The following is a 22,321-nucleotide window of genomic DNA, read 5'->3' as shown; positions in this document are numbered from 1 at the left end:
TACTGTTGTTGGTATCTACTACCTAAAACTGTCACACCCTGATCTGTTTCACCTGTCTTGGTGATTGTCTCTACCCACCTCCAGGTGTCTCCTGTTTATTAGTGCCCGGTGTATTTATCCCTGTGTTTCCTGTCTCTCTGTGCCAGTTCGTCTTGTTTTGCCAAGTCAACCAGCGTTTCTCCTGGCTCGTATTTTTCCCAGTCTCTGTTTTTTCCTAGCCCTCCTGGTTTTGACCCTTGCCTGTCCTGATGCCGAATCTGCCTGCCTGACCTCTCTGCCTGTTCTGACCTCGAGACTGCCTATCGCCTGGTACTGTTTGGACCTGGTTTATGAACTCTCGCCTGTCCCCGACCTGCCGTTTGCCTACCCCTTTTGGTGTAATAAATATCGGAGCTCAACCATCTGCCTCCTGTGTCTACATTTGGGTCTCGCCATGTGCCCTCATAAAAACCTACACATACCTACACAGTTCCTACATGCTGTATGCCTACTCAATCCCTATTGAATTACTACTGCCATTTGTGTGTATAGTGTTGTGTCACTGCTGAACTGCTCCTGATCCTTTTGAATTAATATTGAAAACTGACACATTTACTACTCATCTTCTTGTTTCCCTACTGTCACTACTAGACTAGTGCACATGTTATTTCCTCAAGTTTCTAACTGTATAATCAAACAATAAATACTAAGCTAATACAAACTTAATTGAGATTTTGTTTTTATTAAATACATATTACATATTTACACTTATGTTAATCCCTTTTAGACCTTGTCTTCTTCAGCTTTGATTGAACTATCTTCAGATCCTCTTTTTTGTTTTTGCGGCAACATTTCTCCACCACAGTATCCTTTTAGAAAATGAAGACAAGCACAAGAGGCAACAAATTATGAGCCATTATCAACAGAGGTCACACAAGACAACCCAGAAAAACATTTGATAAACAATGTTAATCTTGCCAACAATGGCCTCCGGTATTCTTATTTCGAGGGCCTCCTTGGCAACATGTCAAAAGAGGTAAGTAGAATGAGTAAGTATACTAATATGAACATACTCCCGCTCCCCCTCCCTGGCGCTCGAAGGCGCCAGGCTCCCCAGCATTGCGCACTCCTGCCACCATCTTTACACACACCTGCCTTCCCTCCTGTCACGCGCATCAGCGATTATTGGACTCACCTGGACTCAATCACCTCTGTCATTTCCTCCCCTATATCTGTCTGGTTCCCCGCTCTGTTCCCTGCTTCAGCATTAATGTTCACATGTCCTTGTATACCCGTGTGCTGACGCTGTTCCTGTTTTGTTTCATGTCTGTTCCCGATTAAACGTTTGCCTCCCCATACCTGCTTCGCATCTCCTGTGTCGGTCCTTGCAAGCATGATGAAATCAGTCTACATAGCTACATTTCAATGGGGCTAGCAAACAGCTAGGCTAAACACAAGACCGTTTTGGCTAGCAATCTTTTAGATGTGGTAAAAAGTTATATAAAAAGACTAAACAACGACATGAATGTATTCATAAACCATAAAAGAATGTTAAACTTACAGATGGTGCCAGCACAAGGGCTATGAAAGGGAGCATTACAAAGTTTGGAAGATGATTATAGTTAGCTAACAACTACTTCCAGTTTTGACTTCTTCTGTGGTCGCGAAACGCTGGTAGTCTGGCTCTAGTGTAGTGACTACTTATTCACTACCATGTAGTCAAAATCTCTACCTGATTACTACAGGAAACACTACTGTTTTCCCACTGAACACGACACAACTCTACTTGTGTTTCTTGAGTAGTGCATAAACTACACGTTCACTACGTAGTCACTTCTGCTCAAATAGGTTTTGTGTAGTAGTTGGTTTTGTGTAGTAATTCACTAGTATTTTTCATGAGTGGGGTCTATAGTGCTCTGTTCAAAAGTAGTGTGCTAGGGAATATGGTGCCATTTGGGACACACCCATGGTATTTTTACCCCTTGTACTTTAATTTTATATGTTTGTTTTTTGTACCAGAGCCTCCTTCCAATCGCTGTTACTTTGTTTTGTACAATACCCCTTATTTTGACGTCAACACAAACGACTTCAATGATGGCAGTTTCAGACTGATCTATGTAGCGAACATAGAGCAGTGGAAGAATTCACTTTGATTCGTCAGGCAACTCTTTAAGGAGAGCCTGTGATATCTTGGGTAGGTTGCATAAGAGGGAGGTGTCGTGTGACCTCATGTCCATGGTTGTGGTGACTGGAACAAGGAATGGGACAAGTTCCACTGTGTGTTGTAATGTGCTCAGTTGTTCTCAGTTCCCACCACAAATCCCAGAGGCCTGAAAAGGTATAGGGGGAAAAAGTCACAGTCAAAATTTTGAAATTCCACCCCTGGTCCTTGAATGTAACAGCGTATGTACAAACCACCATTAAACCACCTTATCTCTTGACTGGTGATATATCCTTAGGGAGTAAGGGTAAACAGGAATCCTCTCCAATACCAAGAAAACAACATACATTTTTTAGCAGACACTCTTATCCAGAACGACTTACAGGAAGGGGTAAAAATACCATGGCTGTGTCCCAAATGGCACCATATTCCCTAGCACACTACTTTTGAACAGAGCCCTATAGACCCCACTCATGAAAAATACTAGTGAATTAGGGTTAAGTGCCTTGCTCAATATTTTTTATATATTTTTTTACCCAATTGGCTCCTGGATTCAAACCAGCGACCTTTTGGTTACTGGCCAACGCTCTTAATTGCTACATGGCTATTGCGACCCACCCGCTCAATGACATGGTAGAGTAGGTCATTATTGGGCAATACCCAGCGTGATCGTAAATGTCTTCCATTTCCTGGTATCAATATAACGCTATGCTTGTGGATGGACACCAGCACTCTCATTGAACCGTCTAGTGTGGAGTAGTAGTCCATCTGTGCGTTCCCACAGAGTGAAGTCCGTCCATCTGGTCCACCCCCATCCACTCCCGTCCGGACTGTTATCCCTTGCCATAAGCCAACAGGTCAAAGGTCAATGCGGGAGTCAGTGGAGAGCTGGCCACCCTGTTGACCTGTTGATCTCTCTCTGTTTAGTCACGCGCCAGCCAGCCGTGTGATGTAACCACAGGGTGCTGTACAATTCAAATTACAAATAGCATCATGTCCAGTGTCGAACACTTGTGAATGTGAGCGGGAGAGAGAAAGTGAGCTTTGAAATTCACATTGGGTAGACAGCAGACTAGATACAGATGTAAGATCTTAATTTGAACCAGTTTGCTACAGCAGGATGATTATCCTGCAGCAACAGGAAATGTGAATTATTATGTTGATTATAACTAATGTACATTTTTGTAGCGGTTGATACATTTCTTGTAAGGGATATTTTTTAAGTTGAAATTGCAAACTTCAGAAGCCTTTTTAAACCTCAAATACACTTAATTGCAGAACAGTTATCCTGCAACAGGGTGATCAAATTAAGATCCTACATCTGTAGATGATCTGGTGTAATGACAAGGAGATCAAAAGTGATGCTGACACGCATGCACAAACACACACACAGAAAGAGAGATTGTGTGGAGGTCAATCTAAATTTAGTAGAGGCAAAAAAAAAAAAAAAAGGCTAGACGAAAATACGCCCAAAAGTGGGCCCCAAAATGTAATTCTTATACGCTACTGTAAAATACTGCCATGTGGTTTGATGGAATTTTTGTCTGTGGACTTTTGTGTTTGTCTGTGACTTTGTTTTGTTTAACTTGTCTCTGGCACTTGTTTTCTGCAACAGTTTTAATGAGAGATGGATCATCATCATTGTTTCTGGGATATAATTACTGCAGCAGGGCCGTATTCATAAAGCGTCTCAGAGTAGGAGTGCTGATCGAGAATTGATAAATACTGCCCCTGGTATTGGAACCATAACAGTCACAGTAGAAGCTTAATTACAGTTAAGTCAAAATCCAAATATGTTCCATATCCATATACTGTACCTCTATGAAGGATGAGCAGTACAAACCTGCCACTCCCAGATGATACTACCCCCCCCCCCCCCCCCCCTCCAACATACCCCTTCAAATCCTATCCTGCATTCCCCCCTCTCACCCTGGAGCGAGCAGAAGCATGCCACGACATCGGCAGCAGCAGCTGACGTCACTTGTTTACCATCTTCTAGGTCGGCACTCGCTCTACCTCGCTCTCTGACTGTGGCACATAGAGCACTGTTACGCAACCGCTGTTATGAACCTGGCTAACTCTGCAGTCCTACTGTGTAAAGTGAGACCTATGCTATGGCTGACTGCGGATGTTGGTTTGGCTCAAGCTTTTCATGAAAGCAGACCATTGTGTTCTGTTATAATCTCCACCCGGCACAGCCAGAAGAGGACTGGCCACCCCCCATAGCCTGGTTCCTCTCTAGGTTTCTTCCTAGGTTTTGGCCTTTCTAGGGAGTTTTTCCTAGCCACCGTGCTTCGACACCTGCATTGCTTGCTGTTTGGGGTTTTAGGCTGGGTTTCTGTACAGCACTTTGAAATATCAGCTGATGTAAGAAGGGCTATATAAATACATTTGATTTGTATAGGCCTATATCCCTGTCAGGCATCTGCTCTACTGTATAAATGAGCCATGTGCCCCTACGATAAACCAGCGTGGAGTGTGTGTTTGTGTTCTCTGTCCTGCGGCTCCATCTCTTCCTGGCTGTCTCCACTACTGCAGCAGCAGCAGAACTGGATATAAACAACTCTGTCTGTGAGGTGACTCAGGATGTGCGGCTCTCTCGCTCTCCCTACCCCTCCCTCTCTCTCTTTCTAGCATGTAGAGAGAGAGGAGGCCCCCTAGTGGGCAAAGATTATTGCAAACCAGACAACCTACTTCAGAGGTACAAGTTGCCCCCTAAGCACAGATCTAGGATCAGATTGCCCTACCCCGAATAATTACCTTAACCATTAGGAGTACGAAACAATATCTGACTTTCTATCAGTGTCAGGGTATTACCTACGAGTGCCTCTGCATCCACTGCACACCCTATAATAATTATTATATTATAATTAAATGGAGTGAAGATCCTGCTCGTCTCTTTATAGATATATTGGTCGCTGGTTAAACTACATTACCAGTCAAAAGTTTGGACACACCTACTCATTCAAGGGTTTTTCTTTATTTTTACTATTTTCTACATTGTAGAATAATAATGAAGACATCAAAACTAAGAAATAACACATGGAATCATGTAGTAATCAAAAAATTGTTAAACAAACCAAAATATATTTTCTATTTTAGATTCTTCAAAGTAGCCACCCTTTGCCTTAATGACAGATTTGCACACTCTTGGCATTCTCTCAACCAGCTTCACCTGGAATGCTTTTCCAACAGTCTTGAAGGAATTCCCACATATACTGAGCACTTGTTGGCTGCTTTTCCTTCACGCTGCGGTCCAACTCATCCCAAACCATCTCAATTGGGTTGAGTTCGGGTGATTGTGGAGGCCAGGCCATCTGATGCAGCACTCCCTCACTCTCCTTCTTGGTCAAATAGCTCTTACACAACCTGGAGGTGTGTTTTGGGTCACTGTCCTATTGAAAAACAAATGATAGTCCCATGAAGCGCAAACCAGAAGGGATGGCGTATCACTGCAGAATGATGTGGTAGCCATGCTGGTTACGTGTGCCTTGAATTCTAAATAAATCACTGACATTGTCACCAGCAAAGCACCCCCACACCATAACACCTCCTCCTCCACGCTTCACGGTGGGAACCACACATGCGGATATAATCCGTTCACCTACTCTGCGTCTCTCAAAGATATTGCTGTTGGAACCAAAAATCTCTAATTTGGACTCATGCGACCAAAGGACAGATTTCCACCAGTTTAATGTCCATTGCTTGTGTTCCTTGGCCCAAACAAGTCTCTTCTTATTATTGGTGTCCTTTAGTAGTCGTTTCTTTGCAGCAATTCAAACAAGAAGAACTGATTCTCTGAACAGTGGAGATGTGTCTGTTACTTGAACTCCGTGAAGCATTTATTTGGGCTGCAATTTCTGAGGCTGGTAACTCTAATGAAATTATCCTCTGCAGCAGAGGTAACTCTGGGTCTTCCTTTCCTGTGGCGGTCCTCATGAGAGCCAGTTTCATCACAGCGCTTGATGGTTTTTGCGACTGCACTCGAAGAATCTTTTAAAGTTCTTGAAATTCTCCTGATTGACTGACCTTCATGTCTTAACGTAATGATGGACTGTCATTTCTCTTTGCTTATTTGAGCTGTTCTTGCCATAATATGGACTTGGTCTTTTACCAAATAGGGCTATCTTCTGTATACCACCCCTACATTGTCACAACACAACTGATTGGTTCAAATCCATTAAGCACGAAATACATTTCACAAATTAACTTTTAACAAGGCACACTTGTTAATTGAAATGCATTCCAGGTGACTACCTCATGAAGCTGTTTGAGAGAATGCCAAAAATGTGCAAAGCTGTCATCAAGGCAAAGGGTGGCTACTTTGAAGAATATGAAATATAAAATATATTGTGATTTGTTTAACACTTTTTTGGTTACTACATGATTCCATGTGTTATTTCGTAATTATGATGTCTTCACTATTATTCTATAATGTAGAAAACAGTACAAATAAATAAAAACCCTTGAATGAGTAGGTGTCCAAACTTTTGACTGGTACTGTCTATCTATACTGAACAAAAATATAAACGCAACATGTAAAGTGTTGGTCCCATGTTTCATGAGCTGAAATAAAAGATCCAAGAAATGTTTCATACGCACAAAAAACTAATTTCTATAAAAATAAAAAAATCCATCCCTGTTAGTGAGCATTTCTCCTTGGCCAAGATAATCCAGCCACCTGACAGGTGTGGCATATCAAGAAGCTGATTAAACAGCATGATCATTACAGAGGTGCATCTTGTGCTGGGGACAATAAAAGTCAACTGCTGACAAGGCACACCTGTTAATTGAAATGCATTTCAGGTGACTACCTCATGAAACTGGTTGAGATAATGCCAAGAGTGTGCAAAGCTGTCATCAAGGCAAAGGGTGGTTATTTTGAAGAATCTCAAATATAAAATGTATTTTGATTTAACACTTTTTTGGCTACTACAGTACATGATTCCATATGTGTTATTTCATAGTTTCAAATGAAATTGTATTTGTCACATGTGCCTAATACAACAGGTAGACCTTACAGTGAAATGCTTACTTACAAGCCCTTAACCAACAATGCAGTTTTAAGAAAAATAAGTGTTATGTAAAAAATAGATAAGTAAAACATTTAAATAAAAGTAACAAGTAATTAAAGAGCAGCAGTAAAATAACAATAGTGTGGCTATATACAGGGGGTACCGGTTAACAGTCAATGTGCGGGGGCACCGGTTAGTCGAGGTAATTGAGGCAGTATGTACATGTAGGTAGAGTTAAAGTGACTATGTATAGATAAAAAAAACAGAGAGTAGCAGCAGCGTAAAATAATGTTTTGCTTGGTCCAGGGACTCTTGACCTCAAGTAAATCTGTTGGTTGACATGTGGCAAGGTTGTTTGTAGGCCTACATTGTGTGTTATGTTCAGGGCAGTGCACAGTGAGGAATTTGTATGAATTTCCAGACTATATAGTTTAATACAGCCGTGAGGTTTGTGTGTGTGTGTAGCATACTGTGTCAGGACTTAAATGACTTAACCCATTTTTATGGACATTGGAACATGAGTTTGATCAAATTCAAAGCTATAATAGAGGTGTGTTTACAAAATGAATATTGCTTAATGATTATTTTTCTGCATGTGTAACAGATGTATAATGTACTCTCCATGCGTTGTGTTTTCACAAAATAAATAACTTCGGCCAGTAGTCCCAGTTGAGCATCATTTATTTCTGTTGTTAAATGGGAAACAGCACGTTAGTTGTGCAGGGCTTAACAGTGTTGATGGCTGTCGATGGCAAAATCCCTTGCATCACATTTTCATACTGGGCCAACAAAATACAAAAATACAATACAAAATATAACATGTGTAAATACCTGTTGTTAAATGGGAAACAGCACGTTAGTTGTGCAGGGCTTAACAGTGTTGATGGCTGTCGATGGCAAAATCTGTAGCACGAAGACAACTGTGTTAGCCGTGGCTTATGTGACCATGACATCGGTGTATGCTAGCTAACACAATTATTTACAGCAATCATATGCCAAAGCACATCCCAGAAAGCCCTTCAATCCCTAACAGGTACCATATACCCACACATGTATAAAATCAGTAACGTACAGCAAACTTGTACACATTGTAAAATAGAAAATAGAAAACAGTATTCAGAACTTGACCTACCCCTTGCATCACATTTTCATACTGGGAAGACCTGACGTTCGCGATCTCCCCCTATCTGCAAGCGGGGCCAATCACAACCCCCCTTATTGTCATCAGAGTTGAACTAACCAATAAGAATGCTTGAACATCAAATACACATTTCTTTAGAGGCAAGTGGAAACATAACCAACCCTGTTACACATGTAACCAAAGGTATTGTGACCTTGTGCTGTATCTGCATCAATTAATGTGTATCAAAATTAAATGTTTTACAGAAACATTGATAAAATGAATGTTATCCTATCACCTTTTTATATATAAAAAAAAAAGTTGGACACAAAATAAAGGGCATTCTAATTAGCACTGCGCTAACATCTAATTTATGCTACTCCTTCATCCAGCTGTGGTTTGACACATTTTTCTTTTTACATGTATCTGGCGCCCTCTCCCGACGTATGAAAGAATTGCTTTTCCACAGATCCATTACTTGTTTTGTTTCCGACTGAACGTTTTACGTGGCTGACGATTTCCGCTTTGTGAACAAGGAAGTGTTTTTTAGAAACTAATATAACAGATAGTAAATAATAATCAAAAACGGCTATGTTTATGTTTTGAGACCGAGAAGAAGTAATCAGGTAATTTGATACGTTATTTGTTGAATTTGAAATCGCATCATACAACATGACAACATTAATGTATCTAACGTTAGTATCTGAGGTGACAAGGTACAAATATGTCGTTCTGCCCCTGAACAAGGCAGTTAACACACTGTTCCTTCGGCCGTCATTGAAAATAAGAATTTGTTCTTAACTGACTTGCCTAGTTAAATAAAGGCAAATAATAAATAATCTAACAGCTGTGCCTATAGATTGCATGCTAGCTAGCATAGTTTACCGAAGTGGCCCCAACTGCATAACCATGCACCATTGCACAACCTCTGGCACAACAACGCTAACTAGCTGTGTTTAGCATTCAAGTGCTCAACGACTCTCTGGTTTGTTTCAGGTTCGTCAGGAAATGTATGATGCAGTCATAACCCGAGCATGTCACAGCATGTTGTAGAGGAGGGATCCCCAAAGAGTTGCAAGACACTGACTAGTTGGCTGGTTGCTTTGAGGTAAGATAGGTAGCTAACTTGAGATGTTGTTTTCAATAAGTATTCAGGCTATGCATTGTATAGTGTACATTCTCGCTAACTAGTTTCTAAACATGTGGCTGGTGTGACGGATTAGGTCATACAGATTTTTTAAAACACATTATTCTCAAGTTATGTTTTGTTTACTGAGTAGTCATTAGCTACGGAACTGTGAGTCATTTGGGAAATGTTGTTATACTCAATGTACTGTGCTGCATATAATGGACAGGCTCCAGCACTGTATGTTGCAAATGAAGTAGTCACTGTAGAACACTACTTACTAAAGTACATGATCATATTTTTATATCAATATAACAATTACCTAAACACCTGGATGAAAACTAAGAGCATCCCTTAGAATCTATGGGTCATTAATGTTTGTTCTTTTTTAGTTTTTTTTAAAGCTTTTACAATGGAGGGAACCTCAAAAGGCGAAGCTGCTGCTCCCCAGAGCTCTGTTGCTGCTCAAGTTCCATTTCTTCACCTGTGCACCACGCTTGAAAAAATACAGAAGACCAAACTCCGACCAGACAAATCAAAGTTTCTCCGTGACTTCATAGACTCCTGGAGGAAGTTCCATGCGGCCCTCCACAAAGACAACCCTACCACCACAGACTCTTTCTACCCGGCCATGCGTCTCATAGTCCCCTCGTTCGAAAGGGAGCGTATGGCCTATGGCATTAAAGAGAGTATGTTAGCCAAGCTCTACATAGACGTCTTGGGTCTCCCCAAGAATGGACCAGAAGCCAACAAACTGTTGAATTACCGCACCCCCACCACATCTCAGGGGGAGGCGGGAGACTTCGCTCTTATGACCTACTTTGTGTTGAAGAAACGCTGCACAAGCCAGGGAAACCTCACCATCAGAGAAGTCAACGACTTTCTGGACTCGGTGGCCATCAACAATGCCGGTAAGCAGAAGGACCTGGTGAAGAAGAGCCTGCTGCATCTTATCACCCAGAGCACGGCACTGGAGCAGAAGTGGCTTATCCGCATGATCCTGAAGGACATGAAGCTGGGGGTCAGCAAAGAGACCGTACTCCAGGTGTTCCACTTAGATGCGGCCGAGCTCTATAACTTCACCACAGACCTAAACAAGGTGTGCCGGCAGCTCCACGACCCCTCTGTGTCCCTCAGCGAAGTGTCCATTGGCCTGTTCTTTGCCTTCAAACCTATGCTGGCCGCCATGGCCAATATGCGCCAGGTGGAGAAGCAGATGGGCAACAGCACCTTCTTCATAGAGACCAAGCTGGATGGAGAGCGCATCCAGCTGCACAAGGATGGCGACGTCTACAAGTACTTCACACGGAACTCCTTCGAGTACACCCAGCAGTTTGGTGCATCGCCGCTAGAGGGCTCCCTGACACCTTTCATCCACAATGTCTTCAAGCCCCACGTAGTCAAATGCATCCTGGATGGGGAGATGATGGCGTACAACCCCACTGCCGACACCTTCATGCAAAAAGGAAGCAAGTTTGACATCAAGAGGCTAGTGGATGACTCCGAGCTGCAGACGTGCTTTTGCGTTTTCGATGTACTTCTTGTGAACGACCACAAGTTTGGCAACGAGACGTTGAAGGTGCGCCACGACAACCTTCAGACTGTCTTCACTCCTGTTAAAGGGAGGATACACGTGGTGCCGAAAACGGAGGCCAAAACTATGCAAGAGGTGGTGAACGCCCTCAACGAAGCCATTGACAACAGGGAAGAGGGCATCATGGTGAAAGATCCCTCATCCGTCTACAAGCCCGATAAGCGAGGTGAGGGCTGGCTCAAGATAAAGCCGGAGTACGTTGATGGCTTGATGGATGAGCTCGACCTGTTGATTGTCGGAGGCTACTGGGGAAAAGGAAGGCGAGGTGGCATGATGTCTCATTTCCTCGTTGCGGTGGCCGAAGCTCCGAAGCCTGGAGAGAAACCCTCTGTCTTCCACACGCTCTGTCGCATCGGTTCCGGCTACACCATGAAGGAGCTGTATGACTTGGGGCTGAAGCTGGCCAAGCACTGGAAAGTCTACCGGAAGAACGACCCTCCGGCCTCCATTCTGTGTGGGACGGAGAGACCGGAAGTCTACATTGACCCGTGCAACTCGGTCATCATCCAGGTGAAGGCAGCAGAAATAGTCAGTAGTGACATGTACAAAACCAACTGCACGTTACGCTTCCCCAGGATCGAGAAGATCCGGGAGGACAAAGAGTGGCACCAGTGCATGACCCTAGCTGAGCTCGATCAGTTTCGCAACAAGGCGTCCGGGAAGTTGTTCTCGCGCCACCTCCGCATCAATGACAATGACGGGCCTGAAAAGAAGAAGCGCAAGTTGCCGGCAGCGGCCAAGCCCAAGAAAGCTGTCGGCGTCATCGACCACTTCAAGTCCCAGGACCTATCTGGCGTCACCAAGGAGACAGACATGTTCGAGGACGTGGAGTTCTGCGTGATGAATGGCAACGAGGCGCACCCCAAGGCGGAGCTGGAGAAAGCAGTGGCCCGATGTGGCGGTATTGTAGTCCAGAACCCGGGACCGGACACCTACTGTGTGATTGCCGCTGTGGAGAACATGCGTGTGAAGAACCTTATCTCTTCAGACCAGCACGACGTGGTGTGGGCTGCCTGGCTGCTGGAGTGCCTAGACAGGAAGCAGGTGGTGCCATGGCAACCATGTCACATGATACACATGTCGCCCTCCACCAAGGAGCACTTTGCCAAGGAATACGACTGCTACGGAGACAGCTACTTCGTGGACACGGACGAGCAGCAGCTGAGGGAAGTCTTCGGTCGGATTGGCAGAGCGGACACTTTGACGGCACAGTGCATCGCTAAGTTGGAGGAACGCTACAGCTGGGACGACCTCCCCACTAGCATGTTCAGACCTTTCAGGGTCTACATGGACAGATACGCAGACATAGGAGACCCTAAAAGCATCGTACCAGCAACTTGTCTGGACACACGGGCTCTGGAATTCCGCTTCCACGGAGGGACAGTAGTGCAGAAGCTCGAGGAAGGGGTCTCTCATGTCATAGTGGTGGAGGAAACAAGAGTGTTGGCTTTAAGAACCCTCAGACGACTCTTTACCAAAAAGTTTAAGATTGTTAGAGAGTCATGGGTAACAGAGTCTATCAAAGCAGGGTTTTTGCGGAATGACAATGACTACCTAGTGTGATGGTTAAAAAGCCATCTAATGCAAGAACTGGACAATAAGCACGTTATGATTGACATATCTCTGGGATTGTAATATTTTGTTTTAATCCATTTTAGAGTGTAAATAAATGTTTGTTTTAAAGGGTTTTCTGAATTAGAAGGTAACGTTATCCAGTGTTTTTCTACACATTTGAATATGGATCAAGGGAACTCAAGGATATAGTGTAGGCCTATATCTAATGGTGTATCTACTGTAATTGAGGTAAGCTATTTTAATGTCCTTTCCAATGCAGACTATTGTGTTAAGATATTTGAAGACTGTCTATCCCATCATTTCCCAAACTGTCAGCGAGACACCAAGGGGTGAACGTTTTGGTTTTTGCCTTAACACTACACAGCTTGATGATTAGTTGGTTATTTGAATCATCTGTGTAGTGCTAGGGCAAAAATCAAAACGTGTTACCCTTGGGGTCCCGAGGCCGAGTTTGGGAAACCCTGGTCTATCCACTAAATTATTTGTTTCATTTAATGCAAATTTTATTATACTGTTTTTTTTAAAGTTAATCTTTTCAATTGTCATGTTTTGGAACTAAAATAAATATTTTGAATAAATATGGGAATTGGTATTAGAAGATTGCTTTATGTATTGTCCAAGTATCTAAATATTTTAACTGTTGTTGCAATGTTACCTTCAGTAGATTAACTGGCTTTAATGAAAGAAAAAGTGATTTTTTATAAAGCTGTTCATTTGAGATAAAAAAATAAGAAACCTCCACACTGCTCTTCCTAGTATCACTGTACTTTATTAAGCTTTACGTATCGGCCTCAAGGCCTTCTTCAGAGCTGGTAATTAAATTACATCTATACTGAACAAAAATATAAACGCAACAATTTCTATCAATTTCTATCATATAAGAAAATCAGTCAATTGAAATAAATTCATTAGGCCCTAATCTATGGATTTCGTATGAGTTGATGGGGTGGATGAATGGCACGACAATTTACATTTACATTTAAGTAATTTAGCAGACGCTCTTATCCAGAGCGACTTACAAATTGGTGCATTCACCTTATGATATCCAGTGGAACAACCACTTTACAATAGTGCATCTAACTCTTTTGAGGGGGAGGGGGGGGGTTAGAAGGATTACTTTATCCTATCCTAGGTATTCCTTAAAGAGGTGGGGTTTCAGGTGTCTCCGGAAGGTGGTGATTGACTCCGCTGACCTGGCGTCGTGAGGGAGTTTGTTCCACCATTGGGGTGCCAGGGCAGCGAACAGTTTTGACTGGGCTGAGCGGGAACTGTACTTCCTCAGAGGTAGGGAGGCGAGCAGGCCAGAGGTGGATGAACGCAGTGCCCTTGTTTGGGTGTAGGGCCTGATCAGAGCCTCAGGATCAATGGGCCTCAGGATCTCATCACCGTATCTCTGCATTCAAATTGCCATCGATAAAATGCAATTGTGTTCTTTGTCCGTAGCTTATGCCTGCTCATACCATAACCCCACCGCCACCATGGGGCACTCTGTTCACAACTTTGACAGTTGACATCAGCAAACCGCTCGCCAAAACGATGTCATACACGTGGTCTCGCGTTGTGAGGCCGGTTGGACGTACTGCCAAAGTTTCTTAAATGACGTTGGGGGCGGGTTATGGTAGAAAAATGACCATTAAATTCTCTGGCAACAGCTCTGGTGTACATTCCTGCTGTCAGCATGCCAATAGCACGCTCCATCAACATTTGAGGCATCAGTGGAATTGTGTTGTGTGACAAAACATCAATTGTCTTTTATTGTCCCCACCACAAGGTGCACCTGTGTAATGATCATGCTGTTTATTCAGCTTCTTGATATGCCACAGCTGTCAGGTGGCTGGATTTTCTTGGCCAAGGAGAAATGCTCACTAACGGATGGAAAAAAATTGTGCAGAACATTTTAGAGTAATAAGCTTTTTGTGTGCATGAAACATTTCTGGGATCTTTTATTTCAGCTCATGAAACATGGGACCAACACTTTACATGTTGCGTTTATATTTTTGTTCAGTATAGATAAACAGTACCAGTCAAAAGTTTGGACACACCTACTTATTCAAGGGTTTTTATTTATTTGTACTGTTTTCTACATTGTAGAATAATAGTGAAGACATCAAAACTATGAAATAACACATGGAATCATGTAGTAACCAAAAAAGTGTTAAACAAATCACAATATATTTTATATTTCATATTCTTCAAAGTAACCACCCTTTGCCTGGATGACAACTTTGCACATTCTTGGCATTCTCAAACAGCTTCATAAGGTAGTCACCTGGAATGCATTTCAATTAACAGGTGTGCCTTGTTAATTTGTGAAATTTATTTCCTGCTTAATGGATTTGAACCAATCAATTGTGTTGTGACAAGGTAGGGGTGGTATACAGAAGATAGCCCTATTTGGTAAAGGACCAAGTCCATATTATGGCAAGAACAGCTCAAATAAGCAAAGAGAAATGACAGTCCATCATTACTTTAAGACATAAAGGGTAGTCAATCAGGAGAATTTCAAGAACTTTGAAAGTTTCTTCAAGTGTAGTCGCAAAAACCATCAAGCGCTATGATGAAACTGGGTCTCATGAGGACCGACACAGGAAAGAATGAACCAGAGTTACCTCTGCTGCAGAGGATAAGTTCATTAGAGATACCAGCCTCAGAAATTGCAGCCCAAATAAATGCTTAAAGTTCAAGTAACAGACACATCTCAACATCAACTGTTCAGAGGAGACTGTGTGAATCAGGGCTTTATGGTCGAATTTCTGCAAAGAAACCACTACTAAAGTATACCAATAAGAAGAACAGACTTGCTTGGGCCAAGACAAACAAGAAATGGACATTAGACCGGTGGAAATCTGTCCTTTGATCTGATGAGGAGAATGACCCAACACACCTCCAGGCTGTGTAAGGGCTATTTGACCAAGAAGGAGAGTGATGGAGTGCTGCATCAGATGACCTGGCCTCCACAATCACCCGACCTCAACCCAATTGAGATGGTTTGGGATGAGTTGGACCGCAGCGTGAAGGAAAAGCAGCCAACAAGTGCTCAGCATATGTGGGAACTCCTTCAAGACTGTTGGAAAAGCATTCCAGGTGAAGCTGGTTGAGAGAATGCCAAGAGTGTGCAAAGCTGTAATCAAGGCAAAGGGTGGCTACTTTGAAGAATCTAAAATGTTACATATTTTGATTTCTAAAAAATAGTTTGTACATGATTCCATCTGTTATTTCATAGTTTTGATGTCTTCACTATTATTCTACAATGTAGAAAATAGTAAAAAAGTAAGAAAAACCCTGGAATGAGTAGGTGTGTCCAAAGTTTTGACTGGTACTGTACATAACATGAAACAGCACATTAGTAAAGGCAGACAAATGACCTTGAATGAAGCCAAGAATGGTTGTCTGTCTTTGCTGGTAAGCTGTTTTTTTTTAATGTTTGTACCTTCCAGTCCACCTCCAGTTGCCATGCCTGTTGAGTGAGAGGAGATAGAGTGCACTGCCTGGCCCTGCTTTGAGTAGAGTGAATCAGTGAGCCGTGGGGGGTTATTGATGGGTCCAGAAGAGAACGATGTGTCTGTCAGAGAGATGGGCAAGCCACAGGAGCTCCAAAACAGGATCCAAAACAGGATCCTCCTGGGGCTTTCTGCAAAGATGTTCCCTTTTGAGAAAAGGTCACAGAGGTACCGTGGGACTGAATGTCTGTTGTTGTTCCCTTCCCAACCAGTCCCTGTTGAGTGTATGGATTTGTCTCAAATGGCACTCTTCCATATAAAGTGCACTACTTTTGACCAGGACCCATAAGGCTCCGGTCAAAAGTAGTGCACTATATAGGAAATAAGGTGCCATTTGAGGTGCAGGCCATGTGTTTGGGGGCTTTTTTTCTCAACCAAATAAACAGTGTGGTGGGATTAAATTGAGTCTTGCACGGAACCCAAACTGGCTGCGTGCATCATCGTGCGCTATCGTGCATGAATGTATTTTGTCCCCCTACACCAAACGCGGTCACGACACGCAGGTTAAAATATCAAAACAAACTCTGAACCAATGACATTAATTTGGGGACAGGTCGAAAAGCATTAAACATGTATGGCAATTTAGCTAGTTAGCTTGCACTTGCTAGCTACTTTGTCGTATTTAGCTAGCTTGCTGTTGCTAGCTAATTTGTCCTGGGATATAAACATTGAGTTGTTATTTTACCTGAAATGCACAAGGTCCTCTACTCCGACAATTAATCCACAAATAAAACGGCCAACCGAATCATTTCTAGTCATCTCTCCTCCTTCCATGCTTTTTCACCTTTGAACTTATATGGTGGTCGGCATCTAAACATTCATAGTATTACCACGACGACCGGCAAAACAGTTCGTCTTTCAATCACCCACGTGGGTATAACCAATGAGGAGATGGCACGTGGGTACCTGCTTCTATAAACCAATGAGAAGATGGGAGAGGTAGGACTTTCAGCGTGATCTGCGTCAGAAATAGAAAGGAGTTCTATTTTAGCCCTTGGCATCGCAGACGCTCGTTAGCAGTGTGGGTACAATAATTGAATAACATGGATTTCAAAATGTATTTTGCGACGCTCGCGCACACGACGTGTCCGGTCTGGTCAGCATGTTAGGAGTTTTTGGGGGTCCACATCGACAGTAAACTGTAAACTAGTTGGAACATTTTATTTTAATAATTGCTACATACTGTGCCTTCGGAAAGTATTCAGATCCCTTGACTTTTTCCACATTTTGTTACGTTACAGCTGTCACGAACTGGCTCAAAGCCCGTAACAAAAGGGAGACAACGTGGAGATAAGGAGTAACAAAATATATTTATTAAATAAAGTAACCTAAATGCAATTAACAATGGTGTGTGTAATCAGTAATCAGTAGTGTAAGTGAGTGTTTTGCATGCATGAATGTGATAATGCAGGGTGTTGAAAGATGCTAAAACAAACAACCAAAAAAACACCCAAGAAACACAACAAAATCTATAAAGGTGTCTGCATGGAGAGAGTCTCCCCCATGAATGGGGAAGTGGTGTATTTATCCTGGGAGACACCGGGCCCAGGTGTTTCCCATGTAGCTGACGACCCTCCCAACTCCGCCCACCGACATCCTAATAAGGAAACAAGAACAAAGAGAGAATACGGCAGACAGAGTGGGAGGGTCGTCACACAGCCTTATTCGAAAATGGATTAAAATGGTTTTCCCCCCTCATCAATCTACACACAATACCCCACAATGACAAAGCAAAAACAGGTTTTAGAAAATGTTGCCCCCCCCCCAAAAAATGATGAAATATTAGATTTATTCAGGCCCGCTATTCAGTACTTTGTTGAAGCACCTTTGGCAGTGATTACAGCATCGAGTCTTCTTAGGTATGATGCTACAAGCTTGGCACACCTGTATTTGTGGAGATACTCCCATTTTCTGCAGATCCTCTCAAGCTCTGTCAGATTGGATGGGGAGCGTCGCTGCACAGCTATTTTCAGGTCTCTCCAGAGATGTTTGATTGGGTTCAAGTCCGAGCTCTGGCTAGGCCACTCAAGGACATTCAGAGACTTGTCCCGAAGCCACTCCTGCGTTGTCTTGGCTGTGCTTAGGGTCGTTGTCCTGTGGAAGGTGAATCTTCGCCCCAGTCTGAGGTCCTGAGCGCTCTGGAGCAGGTTTTCATCAAGGATCTCTCTGTACTTTGCTCTGTTTATCTTTGCCTTGATCCTGACTAGTCTCCCAGTCCCTGCTGCTGAAAAACATCCCCAAGCATGATGCTGCCACCACCATTTTCAACCGCAGGGATGGTGCCAGGTTTCCTCCAGACGTGACGCTTGGCATTGGGCCAAATAGTTAAATCTTGGTATCATCTGACCAGAAAATCTTGTTTCTCATGGTCTGAGAGTCTTTAGCTGCCTTTTGGCAAACTCCAAGTGGAGGAACTCTAGAGCTCTGTCAGTGACCAACAGGTTCTTGTTCACCTCCCTGACCAAGGCCCTTCTCCCCCGATTGCTCAGTTTGGGCGGACGGCCAGCTCTAGGGAGAGTCTTGGTGGTTCCAAACTTCTTCCATTTAAGAATGATGGAGGCCACTGTGTTCTTGGGGACCTTCAATGCTGCAGAAATATTTTGGAACCATTCCCCAGATCTGTGCCTCGACACAATCCTGTCTCAGAGCTCTATGGATAATTCCTTTGACCACATGGCTTGGTTTTTGCTCTGACATGCACTGTCAACTGTGGGACCTTATATAGACTGGTGTGTGCCTTTCTAAATCATGTCCAACAAAATGGAATTTACCACAGGTGGACTCTAATCACGTTGTAGAAACATCTCAAGGATGATCAATGGAAACAGGATGCACCTGAGCTCATTTTTGAGTCTCATAGCAAGGGTCTGAATACCTACAGTACCAGTTAAACGTTTGGACACACCTACTCATTCAAGGGTTTTTCTTTATTTTTACTATTTTCTACATTGTAGAATAATAGTGAAGACATCAAAACTACGAAATAACACATATGGAATCATGTAGTAACCAAAAAAGTGTTAAACAAATCAAAATGTTTTATATTTGAGATTCTTCAAAGTAGCTACCCTTTGCCTTGATGATAACTTTGCACACTCTTGGCATTCTCTCAACGAACTTCACCTGACATGCTTTTCCAACGGTAGTGAACTGAAAAATTTAAGTTTGATTCATAGAGGGACAATGAATATACAAATAATTTGGTTAGGGTGTAGGGGCAGATGTATGTAATCTTATCTTCAGGAGATTTGATTGTCTATTTACTTCATTTCGCCTGATCAGTGGAACAATTCTCATGATTAACATTGTCCAAAATAAACAGTAATTCGTGTGCTTGTCAGCAGGAACACTACCGTTATTCCTCACACTTATTTTATTATTCCACTTCTTCCCAACTTGGCCAGTGTAATCTGACATGCCTACTTGTGTCTTTGAAAATGTATTATATGAAGCTATGTAATATTGCAGCCATTCACGGACAGTTTTGAATAAGTCATACAAATAAGCATTGGATATTAAATGCGCCAGGAATCAAATGTAATTTTTCACCTTTTAGTATTGTGCACATGCTTGGCAGAGATGGTAAGGGGTCTCACAACTCATAAACACATATTTTGTCTATGTAGAGTAAGACGGTGGCAAGGATCTTCAACTAATAGACATAAACCACCTGAATATTGATATTTATTATATTTTTCTTGAAGGTTGGGTGATTTTGAGAAATTATTGTTATAACAAGAACATTTTCAAACACCCAGCACTTGGAAAACATACAGTAGATCAGGGATGGCCAAACCTCCTGGGGAGCAAGCAGGACCTATTTTGAAGATAGAGTTCACACAAATGACAAAATACAAAATGTTTGTGTCCTTACCTTGAAAGCAGTCTATGTACAAGGAGACTGCAATCTATGATTTGGTTACCCACTGCCATCAACCAATACTATTATTATTTCCTGTGCAGAGCCTTGGTGTAGTGGTAACACACCCCTGCACATACAACTTTCCACCTGAGAACAGGATCAATCCCTGCTTCCAACTTTCCTGCTGTTTCTAGCATTTGCCTTTCTCCCCACTTCATTACTGTCTGTAATAAAGTGTCAAACCACCTAAAGGACTATGTTAGCATTCTTAAATATTAGCATTCTTAAAGTTTCATCCCACCAGTCTCAACGTCAACAGTGAAGAGGTGACTGCGGGATGCTAGCCTTCTAGGCAGGGTTGCAAAGAAAAAGCCATATGTCAGACTGGCCAATAAAAATAAAAGATTAAGATGGACAAAAGAACACAGACACTGGACAGAGGAACTCTGCCTAGAAGGCCAGTATCCCGGAGTCGCCTCTTCACTGTTGACGTTGAGACTGGTGTTTTGCGGGTACTATTTAATGAAGCTGCCAGTTGAGGACTTGTGAGGCGTCTGTTTCTCAAACTAGACACTCTAATTTACTTGTCCTCTTGCTCAGTTGTGCACTGGGGCCTCCCACTCCTCTTTCTAGTCTGGTTAGAGCCAGTTTGCGTTGTTCTGTGAAGGGAGTAGTACACGGCGTTGTACGCAATCTTCAGTTTCTTGGCAATTTCTCGCATAGAATAGCCTTCATTTCTCAGAACAAGAATAGACTGATGAGTTTCAGAAGAAAGTTCTTTGTTTCTGGCCACTTCGAACCCACAAATGCTGATGCTCCAGATACTCAACTAGTTTAATACTCAACTAGCTTATTTAAATCAGCACAACAGTTTTCAGCTGTGCTAACATAATTGCAAAAGGGTTTTCTAATGATCAATTAGCCTTTTAAAATGATAAACTTGGATTATCTAACACAACGTGCAATTGGAACACAGGAGTGATGGTTGCTGATAATGGGCCTCTGTACACCTATGTAGATATTCAATAAAATATCTGCCGTTTCCAGCTACAATAGTCATTTACAACATTAACAATGTCTACACTGTATTTCTGATCAATTTGAAGTTATTTTAATTGACCAAAATATAGCTTTTCTTTCAAACACAAGGATATTTCTTAGTGAACCCAAACTTTTGAACGGTAGTGTAAGTAGGACACGTGTAGGACACACTTTTGAATGGTAGTGTAAGAAAAAACACTTTATATCAAAGTTGTCTCGAGAAGCTTTGCATATTCATAGAATGAGGCTTGTAGCATAGAATCTCTCTCCATTGAATACAGGCGGTGGACGTCAACAACCCTCATCTAATATTCAAAAAAGGATTGCAATAAATACATATATCCACCAATCCAGAGAAAGGATAGGTGGGAGCTAGTCTTGCTGCTTTGTGGACAACGACTCCCATTGTTGGAGCGGAGAGACATGTATCTTGTCAGTATATACATCATCTTTGACTGCACTCACCGATTCCGCATGTGTTTCTTCTGGTGCTCATTAAGAAATGCAGCAGCCATTACTGAAGCCCAAACAAGAGTTGTCTTTGGGGTGTGGTTTAATGTGGGTATTTCTTGGGTGTGTCTTTGCCATTTATTAATCACAACAAACAAGAGCAGCAGTGAGTAACTTAGTGACAGCGAGGCTAGCTTTGCTATCAAGAGAAGTTTTGAAGTGGAGGACTTCTCCCCTCCTGAGTTCTGACTGACTCTCCATCTCAAGATGATCTGCTAATTGAGTTCTATGTGTAGGCTAAAGCCTGCGCTGACCTTTAGCCAACTTGACAGCAGCTAGCTTGCTTAGCTTGGGGATAGCTACAGCTGTCAAATCACAGTTATGCCAAGATAGCAAGAAGTACCAGTGTCTGGAATGTATTTCATGAGACACTCGTTCTACAAGACCTTTCTACGAAAGTAGCTTGCAACTTGAAGTTTTATCTCATCCTGTAAAGACATGTTACCATGGAAACTATATCAACTACTGCTAGTTGAATGCCTGGTCTTCAGTCAGTTCAGCTGTCAACACGATATTCTATAACTGGCTAGTTTTTTCTCGTCTCGTCATTCTTTATGTCTGCTGCTAGATCTTTCCTGGGGTACAATCCCAGAACTACAGGTGTAGCTACATGTGGATATTGCACAAACATGGCCAGCTTGATTGTAGATACAGTGGGGCAAAAAAGTATTTAGTCAGCCACCAATTGTGCAAGTTCTCCCACTTAAAAAGATGAGAGAGGCCTGTAATTGTCATCATAGGTACACTTCAACTATGACAGACAAAATGAGAAAAAAAAATCCAGAAAATCACATTGTAGGGTTTTTAATGAATTTATTTGCAAATTATGGTGGAAAAT

The 22,321-nt window shown here is 42.5% G+C and overlaps 1 protein-coding gene and 1 long non-coding RNA gene across 2 annotated transcripts; one reads left to right on the top strand and one right to left on the bottom strand.

The window, feature by feature from the left end:
* Nucleotides 1–701: 701 nt before the first annotated feature.
* Nucleotides 702–8,453, bottom strand: LOC139566472 (uncharacterized). Its single transcript, XR_011673120.1, has 2 exons — nt 7,987–8,453; nt 702–848 (listed from the first exon to the last, which is right to left on the bottom strand). It is a non-coding gene; the product is annotated as an uncharacterized lncRNA (long non-coding RNA).
* A 317-nt stretch (nt 8,454–8,770) lies between these two features.
* Nucleotides 8,771–13,319, top strand: LOC139566310 (DNA ligase 4-like). The gene is made up of 3 exons (XM_071387420.1): nt 8,771–8,901; nt 9,272–9,383; nt 9,794–13,319. The coding sequence occupies exon 3, from the start codon at nt 9,814–9,816 to the stop codon at nt 12,556–12,558; it is 2,745 nt and encodes a 914-aa protein (XP_071243521.1). The 5' UTR covers nt 8,771–8,901; nt 9,272–9,383; nt 9,794–9,813; the 3' UTR covers nt 12,559–13,319.
* The last annotated feature ends 9,002 nt before the right edge of the window (nt 13,320–22,321 follow it).

The sequence above is a fragment of the Salvelinus alpinus genome, chromosome 38, assembly GCF_045679555.1.
Source record: "Salvelinus alpinus chromosome 38, SLU_Salpinus.1, whole genome shotgun sequence".
NCBI lineage: Eukaryota > Metazoa > Chordata > Actinopteri > Salmoniformes > Salmonidae > Salvelinus > Salvelinus alpinus.
This window is presented reverse-complemented; position numbering and strand designations above follow the sequence as displayed.

Excerpts from the sequence above, each read along its gene's own strand:
- LOC139566310 (XM_071387420.1), top strand. The coding sequence starts at position 9,814 with ATGGAGGGAACCTCAAAAGGCGAAGCTGCTGCTCCCCAGAGCTCTGTT.